The 27,681-nt window shown below is 36.1% G+C and overlaps 1 protein-coding gene and 1 long non-coding RNA gene across 3 annotated transcripts; both read left to right on the top strand.

Annotated features, from left to right (window-relative positions):
- The first annotated feature begins 2,922 nt into the window (after window positions 1–2,922).
- LOC147867889 (uncharacterized) lies at window positions 2,923–19,074 on the top strand. 2 transcript variants are annotated; one of them, XM_087315792.1, is made up of 24 exons: window positions 2,923–3,156; window positions 4,348–4,457; window positions 5,037–5,109; window positions 5,252–5,313; window positions 6,247–6,388; window positions 6,834–7,055; window positions 7,166–7,232; window positions 7,378–7,774; window positions 10,487–10,634; window positions 10,786–10,958; window positions 11,052–11,151; window positions 12,617–12,691; window positions 12,818–12,952; window positions 13,083–13,175; window positions 13,259–13,441; window positions 13,948–14,052; window positions 14,248–14,406; window positions 15,749–15,793; window positions 16,061–16,270; window positions 16,350–16,459; window positions 16,533–16,592; window positions 17,978–18,071; window positions 18,233–18,510; window positions 18,594–19,074. In XM_087315792.1, exons 1-23 carry the CDS (start codon window positions 3,016–3,018, stop codon window positions 18,392–18,394), a joined length of 3,066 nt encoding a protein of 1,021 aa, XP_087171918.1. In that variant the 5' UTR covers window positions 2,923–3,015; the 3' UTR covers window positions 18,395–18,510; window positions 18,594–19,074. The 2 variants fall into 2 exon arrangements, with proteins under 2 accessions (XP_087171918.1, XP_087171919.1); XM_087315793.1 differs by having other exon boundaries at window positions 2,924–3,156; window positions 17,987–18,071.
- Window positions 19,075–24,133: 5,059 nt separating this feature from the next.
- Window positions 24,134–25,120, top strand: LOC147867888 (uncharacterized). Its single transcript, XR_015532408.1, has 2 exons — window positions 24,134–24,541; window positions 24,653–25,120. It is a non-coding gene; the product is annotated as an uncharacterized LOC147867888 (long non-coding RNA).
- The last annotated feature ends 2,561 nt before the right edge of the window (window positions 25,121–27,681 follow it).

The raw sequence follows: 27,681 nt of genomic DNA, 5'->3' as shown, positions 1-27,681 counted from the left end.
CAAGCAAGCCATGGCAATCCATTGCTCTTGACTTCATTACAGATCTTCCAGTCTCTAAGGGATTCAGTGCGATTCTCACAGTGGTGGATCGATATACGAAGATGGCTCATTTCTTACCATGTACTAAAGAAATATCTAGTGAAGACACCGCCGAAATTGTCATGCGGGAAGTATGTCGGCATCATGGACTCCCTGATAATATCATCAGCGATCGTGGACCCCAGTTTGTGTCAAAATTCTGGAAGCACCTTTTTAAAATGCTGAAGGTCACTTGTAACCTCTCCTCCGGCTACCACCCACAAACCGACGGTCAAGCCGAACGAACAAATCAAACACTGGAGCAGTATCTGCGGTGCTTTCTCAACTATCATCAGAATGACTGGGCAGATATTCTTCCGTTCGCCGAATTTGCCTATAATAACGCTATCCACGCATCGACTAAAGTCACGCCATTCTACGCTTATACGGGATATCATCCCCGGTGGTGTGTCCTTGAAACCCCAGAAGTGTCCACAAATCCTTGCACGGAGGATCGTTTGGAGCGGTTACGCAAGATACAAGCGGATTTATCTACTCAACTCCAGCAAGCTCAACAATCACACAAGGACTACGCAGATCGTCATCGACTTCCATCCAGTTTTAACATTGGAGATCGGGTGTGGCTGCTACGACGACACATCAAGACTACTCGCCCATGTGAGAAGTTGGATTATCGACGATTAGGTCCTTTCCGTATTATCGGGAAGATTAATGATGTCGCTTTTCGTCTCGAGCTACCTCCGCAACTTCGGATACACCCGGTGTTTCATAGTTCTCTCCTCGAACCCTATCACGAGAGCACTATCCCAGGACGTACTATACAACCTCCACCTCCTATCGAGCTCGAAGATGGACCTGAGTATGAGGTCGCTGCCATCCTCGATTCCAAGATTGTTCGCAACAAGCTCTACTATCTAGTCGATTGGCTAGGATATAGTCCCAGCGAGCGTATTTGGGAACCGATCAAGAATGTGACCAATGCTCGTGCTCTTCTAGAAGACTTCCATCGACGATATCCCGAGAAACCGGGTCCTCAATCCAAAACGACTCGTGAAACTCGTCGTTTTAAAGGGGGGATAGTGTCATAACTAGACTCGAACCCATAACCTTTTGTTACACGGGTCGAGACTTTACCATTAGGTTATGAGTTGTAATTTGAAGGATATTATTTTCATTTAGGTTTTATTAGGAAATTGATGTATATTCCAGATTTCTCTGGAACATTCTAGAAACTTCAGGAGTATTCCTGAAGACACTATAAAAGGAGGCGCAAGGCATTAGTTCGAACCAAATCGGTTCAACGCCAGTCTTAAGCCTTCTAACTACTGTTGTATATCTTCCGTCATATAATACATATATCTTTCGCATCATCATTCTCTCTCTCTCTCTCTCTCTCTCTCTCTCTCTCTCACTCACTCATTCCTTCTCTCAAAGTTCGACACCTCTCATAGTACTAATCCTTCTCTGTCTTAGTACTATTCCCCAACAATAGTACTAATCCTTCTTTTAGTACTAATTCCTTCTCTGCCTTAATAGAGTTCCTGACAGTAGCATCCCTAAATCTACGTGGAACGAGTTTGAAAATGTCAAAAAACTTTTTCTTACAAAGTATTGACAAGTTGAGAAACAAATGCCCTACACCCTCCTCCTTGAGACGAGATTGCTTCCCATTGATATCATGGCCATGGAAAGGGTTGTTGAATACATGCTTAAGGTTCAAAAAAGTTCCTCACATCAACTTCCTAGAATTGCATGGGAAGCAAGAAAAAATATCCAAAAGGTGCATAAAAGCAATTTTTTGTGTTCCGGTTTGATGCAATATATAGAAGAATGGTTTGGTAGATGGGATGGAAGACACTTGTTTCATGATGCATCACTAGATTCCTTAGTAAATGAGGCGTTTTTGCAATGCCAATGTATCATGACATGGGACAAATGTGGGAGCTCACGCTTCACGCATTATACTACACATGTTGCACCTAACTACAAAACCATATTCTTCGCGGAACAGGGAAACCATACAGATAGATACATGTTAGAGCCCATCCCGTTATCTGCCATTCAAACCATTGCTTCCATGCGACTTAGCTCACATGCATTGCAATGTGAGATGGGGCGTTGGGACACAAGTGATGAGAATGGCCGACTATGCACACATTGCCCTAAACAAGTTCGCGAGTCTTAGTATCACACGTTGGGATACAATGCTCTGCCTTTGATCATATTCGACCATGCTTTCCACATCTCTTTGATCGAGCCCAATCCTTGCACGAATTTCTCTCACAACTACAATGTGCACTCTCGATTGCAGCATTCATTCGTAAAGTTCTTGAACATCGAGAGTCGCTACTCACTTTCACACGTATCACGTGAAATGTAATATTTTTGGTCTCATAGGTCATATTTGACCTCCGAAGATGATAATATAATCTATCTATCTATCTATCTATCAATGTCTTTCTCCATAAGTTGAAGACACCCACCCCAACCTCTTAAGCACACATATCCCTAAGCAATCCATACATGGAGAATATCTCATCGCACTATTCTCGGGCCGGAGAGATCATGTAGTTAGCATATTTGATGGGGGGTGATTCTAGATCACATCAACATCCATCCCCCCATCTTTCCGGCCATTTCTGTGTCGACGATACAAGCCAATCTCTTTCGTGTGACAACGGGGCCCCAACCAACTGAGATGATCATGCACTACATCAGAAAATGACACTTCTCCTTCTCCTTCTCCTACGGAGTGCGAAGAAACACACTACAACTCGCTTAAAGAAGGAGAATGAGTTTGGAACATCTTTTTTCGTTGAGAAGGAAGGCACATATATATGTATTATGTACATTATACATACATATATGTATTTTTCATCGAACAAACCAAATTCTCATGAGAAAGAGAGTGAAGAAAGCGAAAGCCATTCCTCCTCCTTTCTTCTTCTGATTCTCTCAGACGATCGGAGCTCAGCTATGGCGCTCTCCTCTACAGACCTCGTAGCGATCTACACCCTACTCGAGAATGCATTGAGCCAGGACGAGTCCTTGCGTAAGCCTGCTGAAGCTGCCATGGTGGCCTGTGAATGCAGACCGGGTTTCTGCTCTATCTTGCTGGTAAGTAACATTTGGTATGATTCCTCGCGCAAAAATGACCTAGATTTGTTTGATATGTACATGAAAGCTAGTTTGTTATGTTTTCTATTCAAAAGACTGGAAAATTATACTGCTACTTTCTCTATATTTCTGGTAACTGAGCTTTGATGTGATTTATATCGTAAAGATGACGACCTAAATTAGTCATGGCAGAAGAACCAGACTGTTAGTCGCATTAGTTGTATGCTATCTTGCTCTATCTTGATTGTAGGTACGTTTGGTGTGATTCTCTCGGAAGTATGATGTAAATTAGGTTATGGAAGAAGAATCAGACATATTTTTTGATGTATTTTATTGTCAGAAGAGTGAAAAGTGTACTGTTTGACGTTTTTTGATTTCTTCTCTATCTTGCTGGTTAGTGATATTGAAATCTCTAGTAAAGATGGCCTAAATTAGGCCATGGAAATTGAAGAAGACTGCATGTTTAATGTGTCTTCTTTTCAAAAGAGCAGAAGTTATACCATGTTTTCCCTATCCTGCTTCTAAGTAAGCTTTGCTATGATTTGTCTGGTGAACATGACCTACATTAGTCTTCAGAAGATGAAGGAAACTGTTAATTGTATGTGTTTTCCACTCAAAAGAGTAAAAGATGTTTAGTAATGAAGATACTAAAGGTATACTGTTTCAGCTCTGTCATGTTTGTAATTAATTCTATGTGATTTTCTTGCAATGATGAACTCAAGTAGGCTGTTAATGCATCAACAGTAGCTCCTATATTAGTTTGATGTGTTTTCTAATAAATAATTAAAGATATACTGCTTGGTATAATCAAGATGTGTAACACCGTTCCAACTCTATCTTGCTGGTAAGTAAGCTGATATGATTTGTACGGAAAGATGATCTAAAGTAGGCTATGGATGTAAGATATCAGACAACCAAGCAAGCTTCTAATGTGACATATTTTCTAATGAAAGTATGAAACTTAATTTTTTCAAGTTTTATCAAATCAAGATGTGATAGGTATACTTTTGGATCTTGATTTCTTGTAACCAAGATCTGGACAGTATACTGTGCCTACTCTATCTTGTTGGTAAGCAAGTTGATATGATTGTCTTGGAAATATTATCTAGAATAGAATTTAGATGTTTCCTGATGAAAGTTGAAAGGTGCTAATTGATTATTTACCCAGCCTTGCATTTGGTCTATACTCAGGAGATCATAGCTTCCAGAGATTCCAGTGTTCAACGCAGTGCCAGGTGGTTAGCATCTGTTTATCTCAAGAATAGCATCAATCGATATTGGAGGTTTCGGAGAGATTCTTCGTAAGTTCATGAAACCTTTTCACCTTCTAAATCTGTTTTTCAATTATTGGCTGGCCATGGAGTACTTTTTCTATATCCAATTTCTCGTAATAGCCACGAAATGGGAAGAGCAAATGTTTTATGAGTACGAGATGGTGTTTGGGAAACTTTGTCTTTATTAATTTAGAGGAAATTTATAGAAAATGCCACAAAACCAAGGGAACTAGTAGAAGAGTTATATAATTACGTTGAATTTCGTTCTCTTAATGAGTTATTCCACTTGGAAACTCAAATATGTTTGAACTTCTGTTTTAGTGAACACATCCATTGTTTCTTGAACACTGGAGATTCCCTTTGTACCTTTACAAGATTCAGCCAGACTTATGAAGATTTACAAGGAGAAATTACTTATTAAACTTGTATACTATCATCAAGTCTTTCCCCAGCACTTCTGAATCCAGTATGCTTATCAAAATTTATGCTGTATATATGAGACGTTCTTGACTCTGACATGGATCTTGTTAGATGATGATGCTGTATGCTGAGAAACTGTTTTAGTGAATGTACAACTGATCTGTGATGTATGGGCTTGATTTCCAGGGCATTAAGTGATTCCGAGAGGTCTTATGTGCGAAATAAGCTGTTGGAACTCATTAGAGAAGAAGACAATCAGGTCACATCAACAATCCATCCTTGTTTAGCATTATGGCATTTTCCTCTATTCTGTACATAAAAGAGATTACTTTATAAACATTTATGGCATATCAATATCAGCTTTAAAGTTCTGAATGCATTGTATTGCTCATTGATCTCAGATTGCCTTACAGCTGGCATTAGTGATATCTAAGATTGCACGCATCGACTATCCAAAAGAATGGTAAAATCCCAAATAAATCCTTAAATATGAATTATTCTTGACTGAAACCTTTGCAATAGCATATTACATACTGAGCTGAAGAGCAATTTGTTTTGAATTTGACTATGTTTGTTCCATATAGAGAGCTATGGCATTGCAATGACTGACATTCATGTATCTAGGAGAAAATTGGAATAGCCAAACATGCTGGTAATAAATTTGAAGTGATGTCTACTGAATTTATAAGACATTATCACCAAACGGCTGGATAGAATTAATGTAATGCTGATGTATGAAAGCTTGACCAATTGATGACACTGAAATTTTGAATGGATCTCCCAAATGTCATAGCATTTTCTCGAGCAGCTTCAAAGTTTTAATTTCTTGATCTTCTGCTTCATTCTTGAGAGGTTTGATCTATTGAAATTTCTTTAAACTTTGTGATGTAGTTACCATACATTTCTTATACACCTGGGCTGTGTGCTCCACTTGAAGACAAAGAATATTGCTCCTTGTCACTAGAAGCTCTTATGAAGAATTTTCGCAAGAAAGGGTGCATCAAAGTTCTTTCCATAATGCATCTTTTCTTGCAAAACTTCTTCGTAAGAGCTTCTAATGACAAGGAGCAATGTCCTTTGTCTTCTTTCTTTGACTCATATTTAATTCCAACACCGTTTACAAAAACCAGGACACCAGAACCTGTTTTTCATCACATACTTTTCAAGGTCACCTTCTTGTCTACTTAGAGAGGCAGTTTTTACAAGATTGTGATGACACTTGTCTATGTCGTGACATGTCAATGATGTTATTACATGAAACAAGGACTGGCTTGATGTAAAATCTTTGGATGATGATCACATGACTATCAATTTCATTTTTGAAATGATGTAAATGAGCTATTTATTTCTCTTTTTCCTTTATTTATCTACTACATCTGTGGAGTTATTTCTTCAGGCCAGACATATTTGCAGTATTGGTACAAAAGCTTCAGTCGGGAGATGTTCTTCTGAGTGAAAGGGTGTATATGGTGCTGAACCAAGTTTTGAAAGAATTGTCTACCAAAAGATTGATTGCAGATCAGAAAAATCTTATGGAGGTGAATATTGATGGGTTTTTCTTCCTAGAAAGAAATGAGGTTCTGCTTGCCATGACTTTGGAGTACTCTATTACACTCTGTTTGTGATTGTACTTATGATTTCTTTGACTGTGTGATCTATTTAATTTATTTTCCAAATGTTCATGTGGATAATAATAATTTGGAACATGACTGTTAAGTTATGTATTGATGAAAGCTTGGGAGGACATGAGAAAATTTTCAACTTTTGTTCTGGGTCATAGGTCACCCAAATGACTCTTTGATGACCCAGTAATGAAAATCCAGCTTACACACAACTGACTAATAGTATTACGACAGTAATTATGTCATTACTTTCCTTAAATTGTAAAAACACTCTTCTATCATCAATTTTCTAGATATATAATAAGATTTTGATTAATATCTACAGAATGCATAATGTATAATTTACTTTGTGGAAATGCAGGTGACATCCCACCTTTTTGACTACACTTGGCATCATTGGCATGAGGATACCCAAAGCTTATTAAAGGAATTTTCAAGTCTGTTGCCCAACCCAGAGAGTAGCTTACTTTCACTTGAAAGTAGAAATTTTTTGGAATTGAGGTGTGAGCGTTGGCTTCTTTGCCTTAAAGCTCTGCGGCGAATGCTGAAGTTTGGTTTTCCGAGTGATGCTAAAACTGTGCAGGTGAAAATATTTAACACTAGTATCCCACACATCAGAACATATATTTTTGTGCAGCAAATTAAATACTCGCTTAGTAAGGGCCAACTTCTGATAGTGATTTTATATTCCAGGAGGTTCCTGCAGTAAAGCAAGTCTGTCCTCACTTTGTGCAGCAAATTAAATACTTTGTAGGCTATGGTGAGGAAATCGCTTCAGTGACTTTGACAATGAGTTTTTATCTCTTTTCACAACATACACAATTTTTTTAAATTAATTGTATTTATAAAGGGCCAATTTCCTTTCCAAATTTACGCATATGTGATTTTTACAATTTGTCATGCAGGGTCCGCATTACAAGAAGGCCATCCATCACGGGGATTTTTTGAGAAAGCATGCTTAAAATTGTTAAAAACCCTTGTGGATGTTCAGACAGTACACCCTTATACTTTCATTGATGACACTATACTTCCTCCATTGTTGCAACTGTGTTATTGGCTAATCACCGAACCACAGAATTATGCTGATTCCTTTGAGCAGCTTTTGATATACAGTATGATCTTCATTCAGACAGTCATTCAGTGTAAAGAATATACAGTCATGGGCACAGGCCGAGTTTTAGGACAAACATCTCCTACAATCCAAGAGGCAAAGGAAACCCTTGCTAGAAAAGCAGAAGGAATATTGAAGTCTCTGCTTGATGACCAACATGTCCTCCTCCTTTGTGACATTCTAGTTCGCAGGTTAGACTCGTATATTACTTTTTCTTGAAGCACTGAGCATAGGTATCTTCATATCCTCTGTTCTCATTTAAATTGTAGTCAGTAATATTATGTGTGAAATAATTTTGGTAGCCCTAGTAACTTTCCCCTGTGTAAATAATACTAATGTGAATACTAAAATGATACATCGAAGGTCTTCATATCTAGAAAAAATAGGTCATCACAATCAGAAGAGGTTTAAAACGAACTTTTTTTTATTGTAACAATTGTCTCTTCATATACTCAAAATATCTATGGTCAACACTGTCTTGATAAGATAGTGTAGTTGATCTGATGAGAAGGATTATCCTAGAATTAAAACTTAGTTATCCCAGGTATAGAGGCTCATACCATATAGTTTATTATTTGGACCTAGACTCTAGTATATCTCTAGTGATTGGTTATCATGAACATTAACTTTAGGGTTCTATTCAACAGTTTCACTTCTTGAAGTATTGTGACTCAGCTGTTTTGAGCTGGTTGAAGATTTAGCATTTCTATTTATTGCCAGCAATCTCCAACACCTCCTCTCAGTCCTAGGTGATAGAGGCTTGCAATCATTCATGCTATCGGTTTCATAAATCTACCATTGTGTCGTGTGAATGATAGACCTACATGCCCAAGAAGAAAAGTGGAAATCATAAATCTACCATTATGTCGCGTTTAACTCAGTGTGAAGCTACTCTATCTTGGCTTCAAAAGAACTTGTAGTTAGCAAGTCATCTATATATAGAATAACTAGACACATCAAACCATCTTGAGGTAGGACGTGGAAATTTCTGTCAGCAAAACATCGTTCGAATCCAAGGGAAACAAAGAAAGAATTGATCTTGTCATATCAAGCCTTGGGAGTTTTTTTCAAGCCATGTAATGCTTTCTTCAGCTTATAAACCATACCTTCCTGACCTGAAATTTCAAAACCAGGGGGAACTTCTTCCATTAGTTCGCCTTTCAAAAAGGTAGACTTGACATCCATTTGGAATATACACCAATTGTAGTGGGCAGCAAGTTGTAGGTCACATCGGACAGAAGTATACTTTGTTGTGGGAGAAACTGTGTCCTCATAGTCTACTCCTTTGCCACATTTGTTGGACTGCATCCCAGAATTCTTTAGCTTTCTTGTCATCTTTGCTGAGAAATTGACAAGCAACTTGAGGCTTCATGTTGAAGAGCTTGAAAGCATGAGCACATTCATCTTTGTCTGGCCAAGAGTCGATTGCATCCTGTGTGGGTCTTATAGATGAAACAATAGAGGTAGCCTTAGGATTGGGCTCCATTCCTTTTACAATACTCCACAAACGATGGTATTGCAACAATGTCATCATGTGAAATTCCCAATCTAGATAGTTGGCTCCATAGAATAGACTCTTCGGAAGTTGCAGAATGGTGGAAGAGATAATAGTGCCATTGGAAGCCATGAATCCCTCCTCTAAAGCTATAAATCGATTGTCCTAACTAGGTGCACAAGGGTTGCTTACTTTCTAAATGATAGGTCAATGGGGAGAATATATGGCTGTTTGAGAGTGTCCTCGTATTGGTGAGGATGGAAATGGAAAAAAGGAGACAAATGGTTGGCTACTCAAAGAAGAAGAAGAAATAAATATGAGGGATGTTATGGAGACCTCATAGCTCTGATACCATGTGAGAAAACTGTTGAGAACTATTTTAAGATGCCAAAGAAGCTAAGAGCAGCTTGACATTAAGCTAAAACAAGAACTATATTTCTTTGTGAGGCTCAAAGCCTTCAAATACAAACATGTAGAGTAGGTTTTATAACCCCTGCATTTATGAAAGGAAATACAATATTCCTAGTTAATATAATGAGTTAATGTACTGAACGAGTGGAGAGAAAAAAACAATGCATTAAATGCTGTAAAGAAGTAGTGCTAGGTACATGAACTGTAATAAATGTTGGAATAAAGTAATTCTAGAGAGAAATTGCAGAAGGGAGAGATCAGTTCTGGAGCTGTCACCCTGCAATAAGCTCTATCTGCTCATGAAAAAGAGGTGCTTAGTTTCAAAGGCATTTGTTTGCATTCCCAACATATATTCATGTGATGTGTCTGAGTATTCTATGTGAAAGAGGTCCAGCTACTCTTGACAGCTTGATTCGTTTTTTGCCATCTGACATTCTCTTTGTAATGTAATTACCTGAAATATAACGAAATGATATCCTGAGCATCACTCAATAGAGATTGTCTGATGAAGCAATCCTGAAGTATCTGGATTAGGTTACCTGTGGTAGCCTATACACCTGATTGTTTTACAGTCAGGTAGACTTTCCCTAAATAAAACAAAGGCAAAGGTGTTCCTTTTAAGTAGGCAGGAGTTGCATTAAATAATTTTGTATAATAATCCGTAATTATTCAGGACTTCTTGAAAGTCCAAAAGGAGAACTTTGGTCCATATATCCAAGCACTGGCTTGTCAGGAATAAAATGGAAAAGAACAAAATAAATCCGCCTGACTTTCAGAAGCATTTTCATTGGATACATGTCCAAAGTATTTCCTGTTAGCCTATAAGTCATTCTCCCATCCATACCTGTAGATCTCTATCTCTCTTATTCATTTATTTGTGAATGCTAAATCTAGTTCAGTCGCTTTATTAGGGTGTAGCTGTGGTTTCCATAGTCCATCAGTTTACAATCCTACTTTCAATTGATCGAAATGATTTTGTCTTTTACTTTGTTGCTAGGTATTTTGCACTTACATCCACTGATCTAGAGGAATGGGATCATGGTGCGGAAACTTTCTATCATGAACAAGATATGGTCCAGTGGAAAGATAAACTAAGACCATGTGCTGAATCATTGTATCTCACACTTTTTGAAAAATATCGAGAGGTACTTTATTCTTTTGTTTTACAAAACTTGTTGATTTTAATCCATAGCCTTTGCTAGCTTCACTGGCATGTCAATGAAAGTGACAGAAGAAAGTAACCAAACATCTACAAAGATGATGCTGATCATGTTCATCTTGTTTGTATTGATGTAGAAATTGGCTCCATTGGTTGTTCAAATCTTAAAACAAGCATCGGATGGTTGCCCTCCTGCACCGCCAGATATGGAAATTGAAATTAATCAGAAATTGCTTTTAAAAGAAGCTGCTTATAATGCAGCTGGGGTTGCTAACTATGATCTTTACCATTCAATTGATTTTGAATCATGGTATATTAGCTTTGTTAATTCAGTTTTATTAAATCAAAAGAATCTTCGTGAGATGTTCTTCCCTATAATTTAATGTCATGGGGGGTAAATCAGGTATAAAGGCACACTTGCCCAAGAACTGTGTAATAAACATCCAAATGGTCGCATCCTTCGACGGCGTGTTGCTTGGCTTTTGGGTCAGTGGGTGAGTAAGGTATACATACTGAAAACACATGGATTATCTTTTATGGAAATTATTTTCTGGCTCTGGTAAACAGTGAAAATCTTAATGTGTTTAGCACTTATTTAGTTTTATGGCACATATGAGGTGCTACTTTGGTGTAATGTTATATGTGCTGCTCTTATTTCTGCATAGTGGGGGGTTCTGGTAGCCATCACAAATGACAACTAGGGGTGGGGGCTTTGGTTCAATTCGTAGCCCCTGGCTTACAGGACAAGAGCCTAAACTACTTGGGTATATTGCTCTGCTACCTTATTAGTTTATGTGCAAATTTTTGACACAAACTATAAGCTATACAAGGTGGGCCATATTTAATATAGTTGTAATCGAGAATATAGAGTGATTAGCATCAGTTTAGGGTACTTTTTTTTAGTTTAGAAACTGGCACATTACCTGAACACATGCTGGTACTGTACATATTACCAAAACCAGGGCTATATGTTGTCTGTACAAGAATCTATTGGAATTCAGTGTGATCAAATTTGATGTCTAGGTCTAGGTCTAGGATGAGGTTCAGGTTCAGTGTTCAGACTTGAACGGGTATACATATATGTTAAAAAAGTTGCACATTGTAAGGAGTCAGGTATTACTTTCACATAAAAACATAGATACTGTACTTTACGAACATACACATACTTTTGAACACATACCTATGTTTTTGTCCTCACCTGTACAATCACCCTAACAGGTTTGGGGTTCAGATGTCAACAGGTATATGTATATGTTAAAAACGTTGCACATTTATAGGAGTCAGGTTTTACTTTTACATAAAAAACATATATACTGTAAGTTTTGAATATACATATACTTGTGAACACATACCTATACTTTTTGAAGTCTTAACTATGAACCTAAACCTCATCCAAGACCTAAACCTATCCTCACCTGCACAATTACCCTAGCCCACAATCTGAACTTAAACCTAGCTCAAAACCAAAGCCTAACACCAAACCCTCTTTTCTATCAAAGTCTCTTGCTACTATGATTTGGGATCTCTTGGCCAAGAAGGTTAGCACGTTTTTGTCATGCTACTTGGAATTCTACAGTGAAGGATAACATGTTAGCTCTCTCTTTTGTAATATGTAAAACATCAATCTTAGGCCAGCTCTGTTGTAATTTGATTATAGTATCCATGAACTTTGGTATATTTGTGGACAGAGACCAAAGCTGAATGATAATTATGCTTTGTTTGAAATATAAAAAATTTCATTCCCAGAAAATGCTTGATTATATTTTAGATATGTCTAGGCTTCTAAGAGGACACATGTACAATATTTTGCTATGGATACTTCATTTAAGACATAATGCAAGGCATTGAGGTTCTACTATTTTCTAGGAAGAGTTTTAGTTCAACTCTGAGAAATAATGGATATCGTTATTTTCTAAAACTCAAAGTTTTGATCTGTTTGAGTAAAATGAACAACACGTTTTGCAACAGATAGCAGGGGATATCAGGCAACCAGTTTATACGTCTTTAATCGAACTTCTTGGTGATGGTGATCTTGCAGTTCAGGTATGAATATTTTTCTTTCTTTTTCACAATTGTATTCTGTACTTAGCTTGTGGATATAAAGGTTTGTGGTTGATGTATTGGGTTAGAATACCATAATTAATTTCACCAATCCATACTTTGTGGCAGCTGGCAGCATGCCGCTCCTTGCACCATCTTATAGATGATGTACACTTCTATGAGAAAGATTTTATAGCCTTTGTTCCTGTGTGTTTGGAGCGCTTGTTTCAATTCATGAATCATGCACAAGAGTTTGACTCAAAGGTATATTTCTAATGCTTAAATGATCTATGTAGCTACTTTGCTAATCAAACTATGTTACAAAGTTGAATCTATGATGGAAGTACTTTACAGGCTATGGAAAATTAAAATATTCTTGTATATTGAATTTCAGTTGCAGATCTTTAATCTGGTTTCTTTGGTTATTGATCGCCTTGGAGAGAGCATTCTCCCATGCACAAAAAGTCTGATCTCATTTCTACCCCAGGCAAGGCAATTAAATTATCTTCATTTGAATTCTGGTATTGCATTTAGTTAAGAATAGTATTATGTGTATACCTGAAAATATAGGTGTGGAAGGAATCTGAGGGCCAAAGTCTTTTGCGCATACAAGTCATGGTGGCTTTACAACGGCTTATTTGTGCTTTAGGACCGCAATCTCCAGTATGCTATGAGTTTCTCTTCCCAATTCTAGATTACAGTACCAATATCAACCAACCTGATGAGCTCAATATGCTAGAAGATGGGTTGCAGGTACTATCGAAACATCCCCAGATAGAAAATCTATGTCCTTTCTCTTAATCATGATTCAGCGTTCAAACTTAAAGAGTCCTTCATAGTATGCTACTAGCGTACCTTACTCATTATTTACATTGCACTGTATTTGTTTTAGATGAAGTGGCTTCATAAACCATGAATGCAACTATAATTATACCAGTTAAAACATTCAATAAGTTATCCTTGTAGAAATGAAACCATGCTTTGTAGTGAAATTTAAGCACTTATTCTGAAATGAACATTAGCTAAAGCAGGTTTGTGTCAGTTGCTGTTTTGTCTTTTTAAACTTATTTTAATAGTGGTGGGATATAAACTTTGAAATATGCCGTGGCAATAACTGTCAAGTATGATTCTAATTTAACTTGTTTCTGTATGCAAGTTAATTTTAAATGTGCACTACCTTATAACTGCATATGGTCTGAATGGTTACTAGCTAGCATTGTTTCTTTGAAACTGATGAGGAATTATATTTTTTTGGTTAGCTCTGGCACATAACTTTGAAAAATGCACCAGCTATGACTTCCCAACTTTTGTCATTGTTTCCACATCTTGATTCTGTCATGGAAAGGAATTCTGATCATCTTCAGGTAAAAGAACACAAATTATTCCATTGGTTCCTACATCCTTGGAATGACTAGCAACTTTCTCTCTCTCTCTCTCTCAACTGTGCATTCATTCCAATTAGATGTTCTTTTACCTGCACATATTAACACTTTACTCTATATAATCTGTCTGTCATTCGTTCTGTTTATGATATTCATATTGTTGCTGTATATTTCCAGATATGTATGAATATTATTGAAAGCTATGTCTTGCTTGCTGGAGTTGGTTTCTTGCAAGTACATTCAACAGCAGTTGCACATATACTGAATAACATTGTTGGGAATGTTAAAGAAAAGGGAATGATGTGCACTCTTCCAGTAATAGACATGCTGATTCAGGTGTGTATCTTCTCCATATTGATGAAATGCGATTACTTTCATTATACCAACCATGCCTGATTGCTTTTCTTATATTTGTTTTGCCAATTACATATGATTACTTTCGTTATGCCTTTTTAGCAAGTCAGCTTTGATTATTTTCCTTATTCTTGAACCAATCATGTGTTTAATATATATATATTTGATTCTCTACATTTGGATATCATTAATGTCTTTAGGCTGCAGGATCCCTCAGTTTCATCTAGACTGCCCATCATGTTCAATATCCACTATTGAGCCCTAGCTTTGAGAGCCACACCACATCATCAGTCTGACACACATGCACACATACGCATGCACACGCACACACACATTCTTAGCACCTCATCCAATGAAACAAAAGGACATTCTTCGGGCACACACACATGCACATCCATGCGCAAGCACAAGCAGACACACATATTCTTTGCACCCCATCCAAGGAAACAAAAAGACATTCTTCAGGCAACTTGAGAAAAATATTCTTGATTCAGGATTCTCTAAATCTTATACATTCAGGATCCCACACAAGATTTTTAGTAAGAAAATTTACATTATTTCGTATTATTACTCATGTAGATGAGCTATCACTAAAAGATACAGTCAAATTCAAAATGTGACCGTTAAATAACCCTTCAAATTGGATACAGTTCACTCAAATGGATGGAGCTATACAGTATCACAAAGGCTAATTGTTTCCTTTTTTGTATTATTTCAAATATGGGCTTAGGAAGAAACTGTAGCATTTTGTATTGTACTGTATTTGTAGCTATTTTTCATACCATCTAGCTTCTGCGAGTAACTCAAATTCTTCAGGTTTCTATATTATTATGATTTGTTTTCTAGAATATGGCAGTAGCTATAGAGTGCCATAACAATGGTTAAACATCTGATCTTTCATGGCCATACCAAACATATTGAGATCTATGATAGTCAAGTTTTAGTCACCTTACAAAGAAAGAAAGATAAGGAGATTCAATTTCAATGCTTCTGGTCATGAATCATGATATTTCTACAACTAGACAACTATCTGAAAAGATGCTCATATTCATTTTATTATTTTTAAAATCACATAATCCATATGGTTGTATGTGTGATTAGCTGTGGTAGGCAAATTTGTTCAGGCTAATAATAATTCCTTTTGTGGTGTAGTAGGCCATTGTAAACTTTTAGCAATGCGTCCTTATATCAGAGAGAATCAATGTGTCAACCCTAGGATTCCTAGCTGAAAATGACTACCTTTTGATATGTTGCATCAAACATTTTGCAAGAGTACCTGGAAGGATATTTTAATCTTTCTAACAGGAAATTTGTTTCCTTTCAGTGTTTTCCACAGGATGCCCCTACTCTTCTTGAAGGAACATTACAGGTAAAATTCTCTTTAAAAACAGTAAGAGATAATGTAATGAATTAATTGAAGATTTATTTTCTTAAGTATTTATTTGGAGATTTATCTCCAGATAATGTAATGAATTAATTCTCATTATTTGGACTTTTTTTTCTTAAATATTTGCTTTCTCTGGAGATAAAAATGCTTTCTCTAGGTGTCAAATCTAGAATCATACTTGGTATAATTTCCAGATTAATTGTAAGATTAACTAAATTTTCTAACACCACTAAACTAAATTGATCTCAGAAGCTTTTAAGAATTGTTATAGCGGGGAATGATGAGGCAGATATTGTGCGGGCTAGTGCTGGTGCAATTCTTGCAAGAGTATTGGTGCAAAATACATCGTTTTTTGCACAATGGATATCACAGCCCTCATTGTATTTGGTACTCGGACAGATGAGTTCTGACAGTAGTAAAAGCCTGTTACTCATGTTTTTTGATGCATGGCTAGAGAAGGTACTCTGATTTATTCTGATATGTTTTTGGATATTTTATGTGATAATCTGGTAATGCTTTGTTCACAATAACTTTGCAGGCGGATTCCCTCACCACATTTACACGAAAGAAAATTTGTGCTTTGGCATTGTGTGTCTTGCTGACCATAAAAGAACCCCAGGTCCTTGAAAGACTAGAGCAAATCCTCAGGTGTGGGAAGAAGATACTGTTGTCAAATAAATTGTTTGTTAAACTTTTCCTTATATGGTTGACTTTCCTGTAGTGTCTGCACAAGCATAATACATCAAATAGATGAGGAACAGAATGGAGTCAGCATGCAAGGGTAAAAACTATAATTTAACAAGAATTACGTGAACCTCATTTTTTTCTTAAAATGCCCATCATTTTTAGAAATTCTCAAAGTTCTCTATTCTTTTCAAATCCCCCCCCCCCCCCCCCAATAATTGATCTTTACTCACTATACCTAATTCTATTGCTATGTAATTTAATGATAATAATTCAGATTACCTTTTTCATTTCCACTTTGCTCATGTCCAAGTATGGACAATCCAAGATACATTAGAGCAGAGGTAGTCTGGTTGGAATTATGTAATTTATGCCATGTGGTTGGAAGGAACCATTCTTGCATTTAGCATACCAACAGCGAGGAATTCCTTCTGTTTTCACGACATAAGTGCTTATCTTGGCACCTGTGCTTTGGATACTCCCAAATCTGTTGGATACAATTCACTGATCTTAGTAATGTCTTGGTCACAATTTTCTGCTGCGTCTATCTCATCCTGGATTATATCATGGTGACTGATGCGTTGCTCTCTATCATGGCAGTGTATCATGACAGTAGACCACCAAGAGCTACTTATTTACAAGAAAGTCATCCATAGGAAGCTTCCCCAAGGGAGTACACAGGCCCTTTTCCTGGGTAGTGATCTTGTTAGTTCTAGGTATGTGTAGAATCATTTGTATGCCACCCTTTCCTCTGTTAGTGCTCTTGTTACCCATGCTGAAGCAATATTAAACACCACTGACAAGTCTTTGTCTGTACAAAGTATCTTTAAAGAATCTAGACAGCCACAATGGCATCAACCTATTGTCCTGGCACTGATTCCCCATTGCATATCTACCGGAACCTCCTAGGTCTCTAGAATACGTGGGCACATGGACAGTGTCAAAGGCCTTTTGGAAAGCAATAGTAAATATTCTTATTATGGGCTCTTCTTTCCTGTATAAAGGCTCAAACAGTCATTATGTGATCCAAAGTAAAAAACCACGTTCATTTCCCTTTGCATAGGCACTTAGCTACTGGGATCTGCACTCTTGAAGATCAGTACAGTGGTACGTTGTGCAAGGTGCAACAGGAAGAGATAAATTGCTCACCTACTAATTCATAACGATATTGTGCCTTCCCAAAAATTAATTGATTGAGTGCATGTTTTAACCTGTGTCAGTGGGGAAGGAGACTTCCTAGGCTATTGTAGAATGATTTTCTGTCTTAGGTTTCCTCTCATTAAACATCTTGCATGCTCTTCTATTGTTTTCTGCTCCAAATTTGGCTGGATTTGATTTCTTCTTCATAAGGGGGGAGAGAATGAGAGAAATTGTAGATTATTTTGAGGATTTCAAAAAATGAGGTAATTTATGCAATGAGTGCTATTCTTGAAGGTCCATGAAAATTGATCAGGAATCATTTTGGGAAGCTTATTCATGTAGAGTTTTCAGGTATGATTACTATTCATCGGATTCTCAACATGAAGTGGATGCATCGACGGGCTCCAGTGAAAGTGAAGAGAGAAGAAAACGCAAGGTATGATGTTGTGACTTGTGTAAAGTTCCAAGATGCTTATTGATTAATTTCTCATGAACGCTTATTGTTTAGTTTCACATTAATGTTTATTAGTTAATTGTCAGAAATGTTTAGTGGTTAATTTGTCAGAAATGCTTATTGCTTAGTTTTTGGTTTAGTAGATGATGGCAGCAGATCCTATAAACAACATTTCTGTTGTACCATTATTGAAAGAAAAGATTCAAGTGTGTTCTTCACTCCATGGTGAGGCAGCTCTTAATTCCTCTCTTTCCAGACTGCATCCTTCGCTACTCAACCAGCTACAGCAAATGTTGGGTACATAATGTTTTATTTACCGAGATACATAATTATTGTATGATATATAAAGCCAGCATCAAACCTCATATAGAGGTTAATTCAAGCAAATATGAACTTGATTTTGTCCCGAGGTGTCATAAAGGTAATCATTACCCCTCATGTTTTCATGTTTATATTATCATTATTGAAGATGGAGTGGTTCTAATAATTTGTTGGCATAACCAGGTATTAAAGCAGAGGATCTACGACAATGATTGTGGTTGATCTTGTATATTGAAGTTTTTATTGCAGCTATTGATTTTCAAAATTGGATTTTGGATCTACATATTCAGTATCCATATATACATGTTGAGTGTCTTTACATGTGCTCTATTGTGTGTGACACTTTTAACACACATGCATGAGTTGTTATGACAGTTCGGTTCACATGCTTTATTTGGGAGAGTCTACAGTTCCAAGGAAAAGCTATTATGAGAATATCAGCAGATGACATGCAACGGAGTCTCCTACCAAATTTTTTGAAGCCATCTTAAATCAACTGTGTTTAGATTTTGAGTTTTAAGGTATGTATGGTTGCAAATTTTCAGCTCAGTTTTTTGTTGTATACAAATCATTCATGAGGGTCTGATTCTTTTGTAGTAACGTTTGAAATATTTGTAAAGACCCAAAGTCATAATAGTGAAAATAATCATGACTGTTTTTTCCCCACTTCGCAGGTCTGCTTAGTATATATGATTTTAGGTTTTTTATTTTTATTTTTCTTAAAGAAGTTGCAGTAAAAACATGAAATTGTAGTGTGCAGTGTAAATTATGCGTCATGGGTGGTATTGTGTATAAGCATAAGCACTTGTCTCACGTATATTTTCTCAAGAGACTACATAGCATCTGTATTTCTACTAGGCAAGTGATTTCTAAAACCACTGAAATTTGTAATTGTACAATATGATTGTAATGGACTAACCAAAGTTCAACGACAAATCTTGTATATGTATGTAATTTCGAAACAGAAAGTGGTAAAAAGACTATTGTTTTATACTATCTTAATCACTATATGAGAGACTATATGATGAAATGGTCAGAAATTTCTGAATTAGTGTAATGCATAATCTTTTGGAATAATGGAAATAAGAGGCTAGGATTAAAGCACAGCATTACCATTATGCATCAATTAATCAGTTTACATTCTCTCACCAGGTAGTTGAAACTTGAACTCTCATTTTGCATGTATTCTGGAAATGTGAGAAATTTAAATCATTATGAAGTGTGAAAAGCAAATTTAGCATGTAAGCTTAAACCGTTATGATGTCAATCAAGCTACAAAAAATGTCATGTATACCAAAAGAGTTTGTGATTGACATTTTAATGATGATTGGAAAACACAAATAGAATGGATTTCTTTTTTAAATGATGGGCATCATGGAATCTTGAGTTTTGTGAATCTTTTCTATTAGTTCCTTATAAACAGAGCATGATCAAAAAAAGTTTGTTATTAATCAACTGAAATGTCAATTGACATGTTGTAGCTGGACATTTTGCACATGCAATTTCAAACTTCTTATGTGATTTTACTTATCCAGACTTTTTTAACAAGAGACTTACCCGAGGATGGAAGGTGTAAATGTCATACATTCTATTTTTATTAGTTCTATATGAATTGGAACAATGATGATATATCGTCATGGTTTACTCACTATATCTTGTCGTTTGTAACTATTGTAACATAGGGAAATAATGGTAAATAAAAAGTTCTACAAGCATTAAATGGCTTTGATCTTTGTTGAACCATATTCTGCATTGATAATTTTTCATTCACAGTTTGCCCTCTCTACATCAGCACATTTGTAGTGGTTGTAGGTATCATGGTTGTCAAATTCTTCAAATCAATGAATCCTATGAAGTCCTGTCAATTTCAGCTTCCACAATGTGTAGGTCATCCCATCAAGATTGAACTCCAATTACATTGCTTTCTAATCACCACTACTTGATGTTGTCTATGTCACATGAGCTAGTACTCATAAACCCTGTTTAATAGATGATGCCCTCTTCTAGAATCTCCTCCTATAATAGATGATGTCACATTTTGGAGAACAATTGGAGAATCTTTGTGATTATAGCACTATATTAACTAAGGTGGAAAGTAAACAAGAAAAAGCTTATATATTATGATAATGAGCAATGTATTGAAGAATACTAGAGGAGTCATATCTCATGTGCTATTAAGCGAGCATATAGAGATACAAAATGGTGGCAAAGAAAGAAGAACTAATGAATAGCCCATCTACTACATTAACCAAATCACTCTCTTTGTTGACCATGGTTGAGGGGATAGTTGGCACTTGTTCACACCAATAATGGAGTTGAACTTGATGGTTTAGTCTTTCCATGCCAAGAGAAGGTTGTTGCATGCATGCATTAACTTAAGGGTTTTTTTTTTTTTTTGCAAGAAAGATACACCTTAGTATATTACTTGAGAAATTTACATATAGAAAACAGAAGGAGACATTTCATCTCACCTCTATTGTAATACAAAAGTTAATACCAACATTTGATCAAATAGATGATATCATATAAGAAATGAGAGTAGCACAAGATACAAGCTATGCAATAAAAAAGAAGGTATGGCATAATTCCACCTCATACCAGAAGTTGTATTTGAAAATAAGTGAAGCCCTTGCCACTGTTTCTTAAAGTCCACTTCACATTGCCGTAGAGCATCAGCTGAACCCTGTTGATCATCATATTGCCCACGTATGGTATGGACAAATAACAGCCAGAATTCAATAAGCATGGTTTTGAGATGTATGTGAGCATTATTAAAAACATCCTCACATTTCATTTTCCATATTGTCCAAAGAGCCAAATAACCAAAATTTTAGTTCTAAACCGTGGAATAAAAGATGGAAATGAAGTGAGATAGATGTACCCATGGAAAAAGTGAAAGACATGAGAAGCATGCATACTTTCATACTCCATAACATCTCCATGAAGGACACCCCATGCATTAACTTAAGGTATTGCAAAATTGTATATGTTTTAACAAATAATGCAAAATATTTTATTTATGCAACCATATTGTTCTATGATACAACCATACAAGTCACAAGAGTCTATGATACAAATGATCCAAAGTGATACTCCACAATTAAATGATGTCAAAGTTTTAAGACATGCAAATTTATGGGCAAAACATATTCGGATCTTTGAGCATCTACTATTTAAGTAAAACTTGTGTAACCATCATATTGAAGTCAAGTAACACAAGTTTACTTTAGTACTAGTGGTACAAGTAAAACTTGAGTGAATCTTATGCTCTAAGTAATGAAACTAATTGTGCTTGTAGATAATACATAACAATTGGTAAGGTGCAATTTTCAAGAGAAGTAATGTTATCTATTACTTTTCTTAGTTCATTGATTCATGGTGTTACAAATGGATTCTCTATCTTAGTTGTATGATAATGTACAATGGTTGATACCTCTTGTGTAGATTGTTCTAATATTTGAAAGTGATGATATGCATAAATGTGTGTATGGAGCTTTGCCTTCGTGGAAAAACAAACATGAATACATGGAGGTCTAATCTTCCACTAGAGCAAAGGGTATCCCTATGACTGATTATTATTGAGTGTGCTTCTCATTAGGTAGTTGTGCATGATGCGCCGGAGAATTAGTAACAACCTTTACATACTAAGCTATGAAGGTTTCTCTGTAATTCACTGTGCATTTGGCCTCTCTTTGGCTCTTCTCCTTTCCCATTGTTTACCTTTACATAGGTTCTCCAAGCATTGACATCTTGTAATTTATGTGATTATCTAATGCGGCCTCTTTCCCTCTCGTAGTTTAAATGCTTGATCCTGTGAGTCACGTAATGTCAGTTGTCAATCCACCTTTGTTGTTTCTCTTTAGAATTGCAGGCACTAATAACAATGGGCCCGGTTTCGACTCAAACCGAACCGAACCGTGGCTTAACGGTTTATAGATTCGAAGATAAATAAACGGTTTGGTTTGGTTTCAAATGTTACAAATCGATTTGGTTTCGGTTCAGTTTGGTTTTGAATTTCATGGTTTAGTAGTTTACAGCTTATCGGTTTCTATTTATGTGGTTCGGTTTAAAGGTTTATAGGTTAAAAAATACTCATAAATTTTCCCTAAGGTTCAAACTTTCAACTTTTAATTTTAAACACTAGTGTTAACTTATTAAATTTTATCTGGATTATATGTAGAGTCTCCTTTTCATTTTTTATGATCAAATATAATAAGTATGATGACAAAATTTATGATAAATATGATAAACAAATTTATGATGATTTTCTCCCACAAATTTATATTAAGTATAATGATCAATATCAATAAAAAATGGTTTGGTTTTTATTTATGATAAACCGGTTTGGTTTGGTTCTAAATTTTTCGTAAACGGTTTGGTTTCTCCTATTCTTTAAACGGTTCGGCTCTAAACGGTTCCGTTTAAATGGCTTCATAAATTTTAAACAGTTTGGTGGTTTTTATTATGAATAAATTGTTTGGTTTCATTTCAAGGCTAAGAAACCGAACCGAACCGAGCCCATTGCTAGGCATTGATACTCGTGCATCCTTATCGTTTATTCTAACTCAGTGCCTGCCTTTTGATTGTCATAGATCTTGAGAATAAAGAGAATGGTGCTCCTACACATTGTTCATATAGCACCTTGTACTTTGCCCACATTTACGACAAATCATTTTGAAATATTTACCCAATTTTACAACACAACAAGAAATTATCAGAAATATTTGACAAAAATAAGATAAATATTGTGAAAACTTTGCTCAATTTGCTTAATTTTTTAAGGTGTTTTAAGTATGTAAATTCAGCCAAATATTTATATTTAGTAAATCTTGGAGGCTCTCAAATTTCACTCCTAATGTCGGTGGCATGAGTCAAATTTTTAACCTATGTCTGGTTTATGGGCAAAGATTTGTAACCTAAACCCTAACCATTGGACCAACCATGCTACTTTTCCTTTAAACATCACATTATCTCCTAAATGCATGGTTCTTATCTAATTTCTGACATGTTTTCTTGCAGCTTGCAACTTGCAACTTGCAACTTGGAATTTCCAAATTGGAAACTTTTGGCACTTCTAACATCGAAATGCAGACGGAAGGACGAGTTTTCAAATATATAGCTCCTTTGCTTCTTCTTTTGGTAGACTGAGTGATTGGTGGTCGTATAAAACTTCTTAAAAGTCTTCACTTCCTTTCTAAGAAGTTTTTGCAATCCTTAGTGCAAAAGAATGTTTTATTTTGTTGTCATTGAGAATATAAAGAAATGATTAGTTGGTAGGACCTTGGTTATACTTTCTTCTCATGTCTCAATCACATCGTGTTCTCACTTTGAAGGTTATAAGGACTCCAATACACAACCTGCCGTCATCTTTGTTGGTCTCCATTCGTCCAAAGGAGTAGGTCAATATGTATGTCGGCATATTTTTTTACCTAATCCATAAATCTAATTAGAGAAAGTTAGACAAATCTGGAGAATGAAATCCAATCTACTTGGTTCTAAAGCACTAACATTGCCATTGTTAGTGCTAGAGTAGGAAATTATGCGTTTGTGGGAAAGATATTGTGGAAGTTCCACTCAGTTAGCTACACATGTAAAGCACTATATTATAAATAGACAAACTTGTATGGAACTTTTTTGATGAGACAAAGCCTCAACCTTAATTCAAGTTTAGGATGAGGAGCTCCTTCCCCTCTGTTGGAACCGTTTAATAATTTATCCCTAAACGAAGATACCCAAGGTTGGCACTTATGTCATCAAGACAACTAGCTGAAAATGGAGACATTCATTGTTGGTATGCTGAAATGTAGCAATGGTTTGAGTCACATGGCATGAGTATAGATGCACTACCCTCGTTCCAATATAGCTTGGGTTGTCCCCATCTAAATATGACCAAAGTGGAAAAGAATAGAGTGATCCAAACTAATATTATTAACTTGGAAAACAAGATAACATGGATCAACCCCAAAATATCACTTGGTACGAAGATGGCCCACTATAAGACACATTTCTTACACACATCGAAGGATGGATTCATCATCAGGCCACCTTATATGGACATACATCTATCCTATGCGTTGCGCAATGTGATAGGGCAGTTGCGAACTTCATACATCGATTACAGATTGAGATAGGTAGATATACACAAATATCTCTATAAGAAAGAATTTGCCAATTGTGTCATCAAGGAATGGAATCCGAAGAACACTATGTTTGTCATTGTAGTGTCTTTTATGAAATCAGAGGGAGATAATTTCCTCTTTAAACAAGGCTTTGGCCTGCTACGCAAGGTAATAGAATATGAGGACCAACGGTGCCTAAGACTTTTCTTGCTAGAGCTAAAGAGACATTGGGAAAAGTTGTTGAAGAATACAGTCACCCAAGCTCATCCACAAAGAACAATCACAACTTTCTTTAGCCCCATCACTCCTACTAATGCTACAAGTCAATCAAGGGATACACAAATGGGCTCTCGACCAAGACATAACAAAGGGGTTACAATTGATCGGGGCATAAAAATTTGTCGTGCATGTAGGCCCCCGCCCCATGGCCCATGACCTCAACACCCTTGTCATCGACAGATAAAAGCCATTATCTCCTGCCATCGTAGGCGCTTCCCTCGCTTCAGAGACCTTTCCATTCTGGATTAACCTATGCTAGAGATCTTTCAAAGAAAAAAGTTATAACACATCTAACTTGAGAATCTCACATGTGACGAAAACCAATTTCCCTTGTCTCTTTTTATCTTATATACTTTTATATTTACGAAGTAATATTTATTTTATTTTGATTTGTTGTTCTCAAAGACAAGACAACACTTAAGATGTAATCACTTGTATGGTCTTGTTGAGAATCAAGCTTAACATAGTGCAACGTGTGAACACACCTTTTGAGAATCCATGATTACTCAAAGGTCAAGAGTCACACCACTACTCTCTACACATTAATTATGTGTCATAGAATAATATTCTATGACACATAACTAATGAGTTACATATTCCCATGACTATGAGTCTTCACATTCCCCAAGAGGGAGAGTGGTTGTTGTAAGTTAATGAAGAGAGAGGGTGACTCTATATAAAGCACCCTCCTCATACTTCATACTAAGTCGGTTGTGACTCTTTGTAATGCTACATTTTCATTTATCATATTCTCCTTGTTAATATACATCTCCTTCTTCTTGAGTACTTCATTTTGTCTCTTATCCATCTTGAGTTTCTCTCCTCTCCTTTTTCCTCTTACACATACACATAACACACATCTCTTCCGCTACACAAGAATCACCATTGATTCTTTACAGGTCTTATAGGCCATTTTGGCCTCTTCAAAGACATTAATATTTCTTTCTTTCTTTCTCTTTTCTATTAGACTATTAGGGTTAATGCTCATGATAGGAATGAAGCCAAATGTCTTTTAATGATGGTGTGGACTATTGCATGCTAGATGAGTATCATGTGTTTTGATGTTATGTTTGTTAAAGGCCTATAAATTGACATTCCTTCTTTGTGGTGGAATAGCAAGAAGAGACATAAACGTGTTCTCGAGTGCTCATGAGGTGTATAAGGAATTGCTCGTGAGTGTTTAATTGGTATTTTATAATGGAAGTGAAATTGTGTATGAATTGATTGTTTTCTCTTGTATTCAACTTGTAATTTTTTTTGTAAAAATAGTGATACATCTCCCATGGATGGAGGGTAATATTTACTTTCACAGTGGGAAACTAAGTTTATTATGCATTTGAGAACAAAATACAATAGATGAGAAACTAAAGTTTGAGTTCCTACAAAATACCAATTTTGAGAATATTGCTCTATAGGGTTGAACATCCCTTGAGAGTTAATGTCATATGTGTTATTACTTCCTGAGTTTGGACAACTTCTTGTTGAGGTCATTATTGAGACATGCTTCTTGAGGTTCAAATTGTTTTAAGGGTTTAAAATGTTGTGGCTATAGAAAGGGTTATTGCGTGCATGTTATAGGCCCTAGGGTACTTGCATACAAAATTTTAGAAGACATGCAAGGGAAACTTTGAATTTCGAAAGGTTAACTGTCATGAATATTTTAAAAAGATGGGATGCATTAGAGCTTTGCATCACACTCGTTTAAAGTAGGTATATATTACACCAAAATACTTTACCACCTTCTTCTTTAAATGGACGATCATTGCTTGGCCAAAGTGTGAACCATCACTTGCATCTCACTTAGCTCATGTTTTCATATATTTGAGATGAGGCATTGTGACACTCCCTTCCCTATGTCTTTTTTTTCCCTCAAACAAGTTGCCTAGACCATTTCATGATTCCTCAATGGGTACTTTTGTGGATGAGGCATTGTGACACTCCCTTCCCTATGCCTTTTTTTTCCCTCAAACAAGTTGCCTAGACCATTTCATGATTCTTCAATGGGTACTTTTGTGGATGAGGCTTTTTCCTAACACTAATGTAGTATATTTGAGTATAACCATGTGTGACAAATGTGGAGACTCATACTTCACCCAGGTGATGTACATGTGTGAAGTATTCGTTGAATCTCTCATAAGGAAGTGGTGGTACAAGTTCAAGGATACAATGTCAAAGATAAGAGCAATGCCTAGTGCTTAGGAATTGAGGGGAAAGACTTTATGTTCACCCAAGTTTGAAAGGGGCTAAGGTCAACCGCTCAACTTTGTAAAAGAGGTATACATTCCAATTTTAGATTTTTTCAACTTCTTCATTTTAAAATTTATGTTAGAGCTCTCTCTAAATTAATTGAAAGCATGATTACCAATTCTTTGTATTTCTATTTATTTAACTGCTATAAAATATGTGTAACATTTTAAGAGTAATTAAGTTCTTTTCTTAAAGTTAACTTGATTAGTAGTAACTTAACAATGATCACAACTGATATTGTACATGGAGCTTGGTAATTTAGTTTTTCCCCAGACAATCTCATTGAGGTTAGCAACTAGTTTACTACAAAGCTCTCATCAAATTGCCATGTGAATTCTAAGTAAAGAACTTTTCTACTTTGAATTAAATTGTCACTTCGCACAAGTCTTCTTTATTCTTTCTTTAAGAGACCACTTAATTCAGTGTGCCTTTTTGCATGTCAAAACTAAAAAGAAATTTCGTGCTCATTCTAGCTTTACTCACTCACCCATCATTAGATCATTGATTTCCTTAACATTTTCACCAGGTAGGTACTAGATGTCACTTACTTGAAATTATATTTGGCCCAAATTTGCATGCAAAAATATTGTGGGTTCTTTTGAATATTTGGAGTTGCCACTTGGTGT

The sequence above is a fragment of the Azolla caroliniana genome, unplaced genomic scaffold (assembly GCF_043228905.1).
Source record: "Azolla caroliniana isolate FFs.n. ecotype wild unplaced genomic scaffold, voAzoCaro1.0.p SCAF_2, whole genome shotgun sequence".
Taxonomy (NCBI): domain Eukaryota; kingdom Viridiplantae; phylum Streptophyta; class Polypodiopsida; order Salviniales; family Salviniaceae; genus Azolla; species Azolla caroliniana.
Note: the sequence above shows the minus strand (reverse complement) of the source record. Positions and strands in the feature narration are given on the sequence as shown.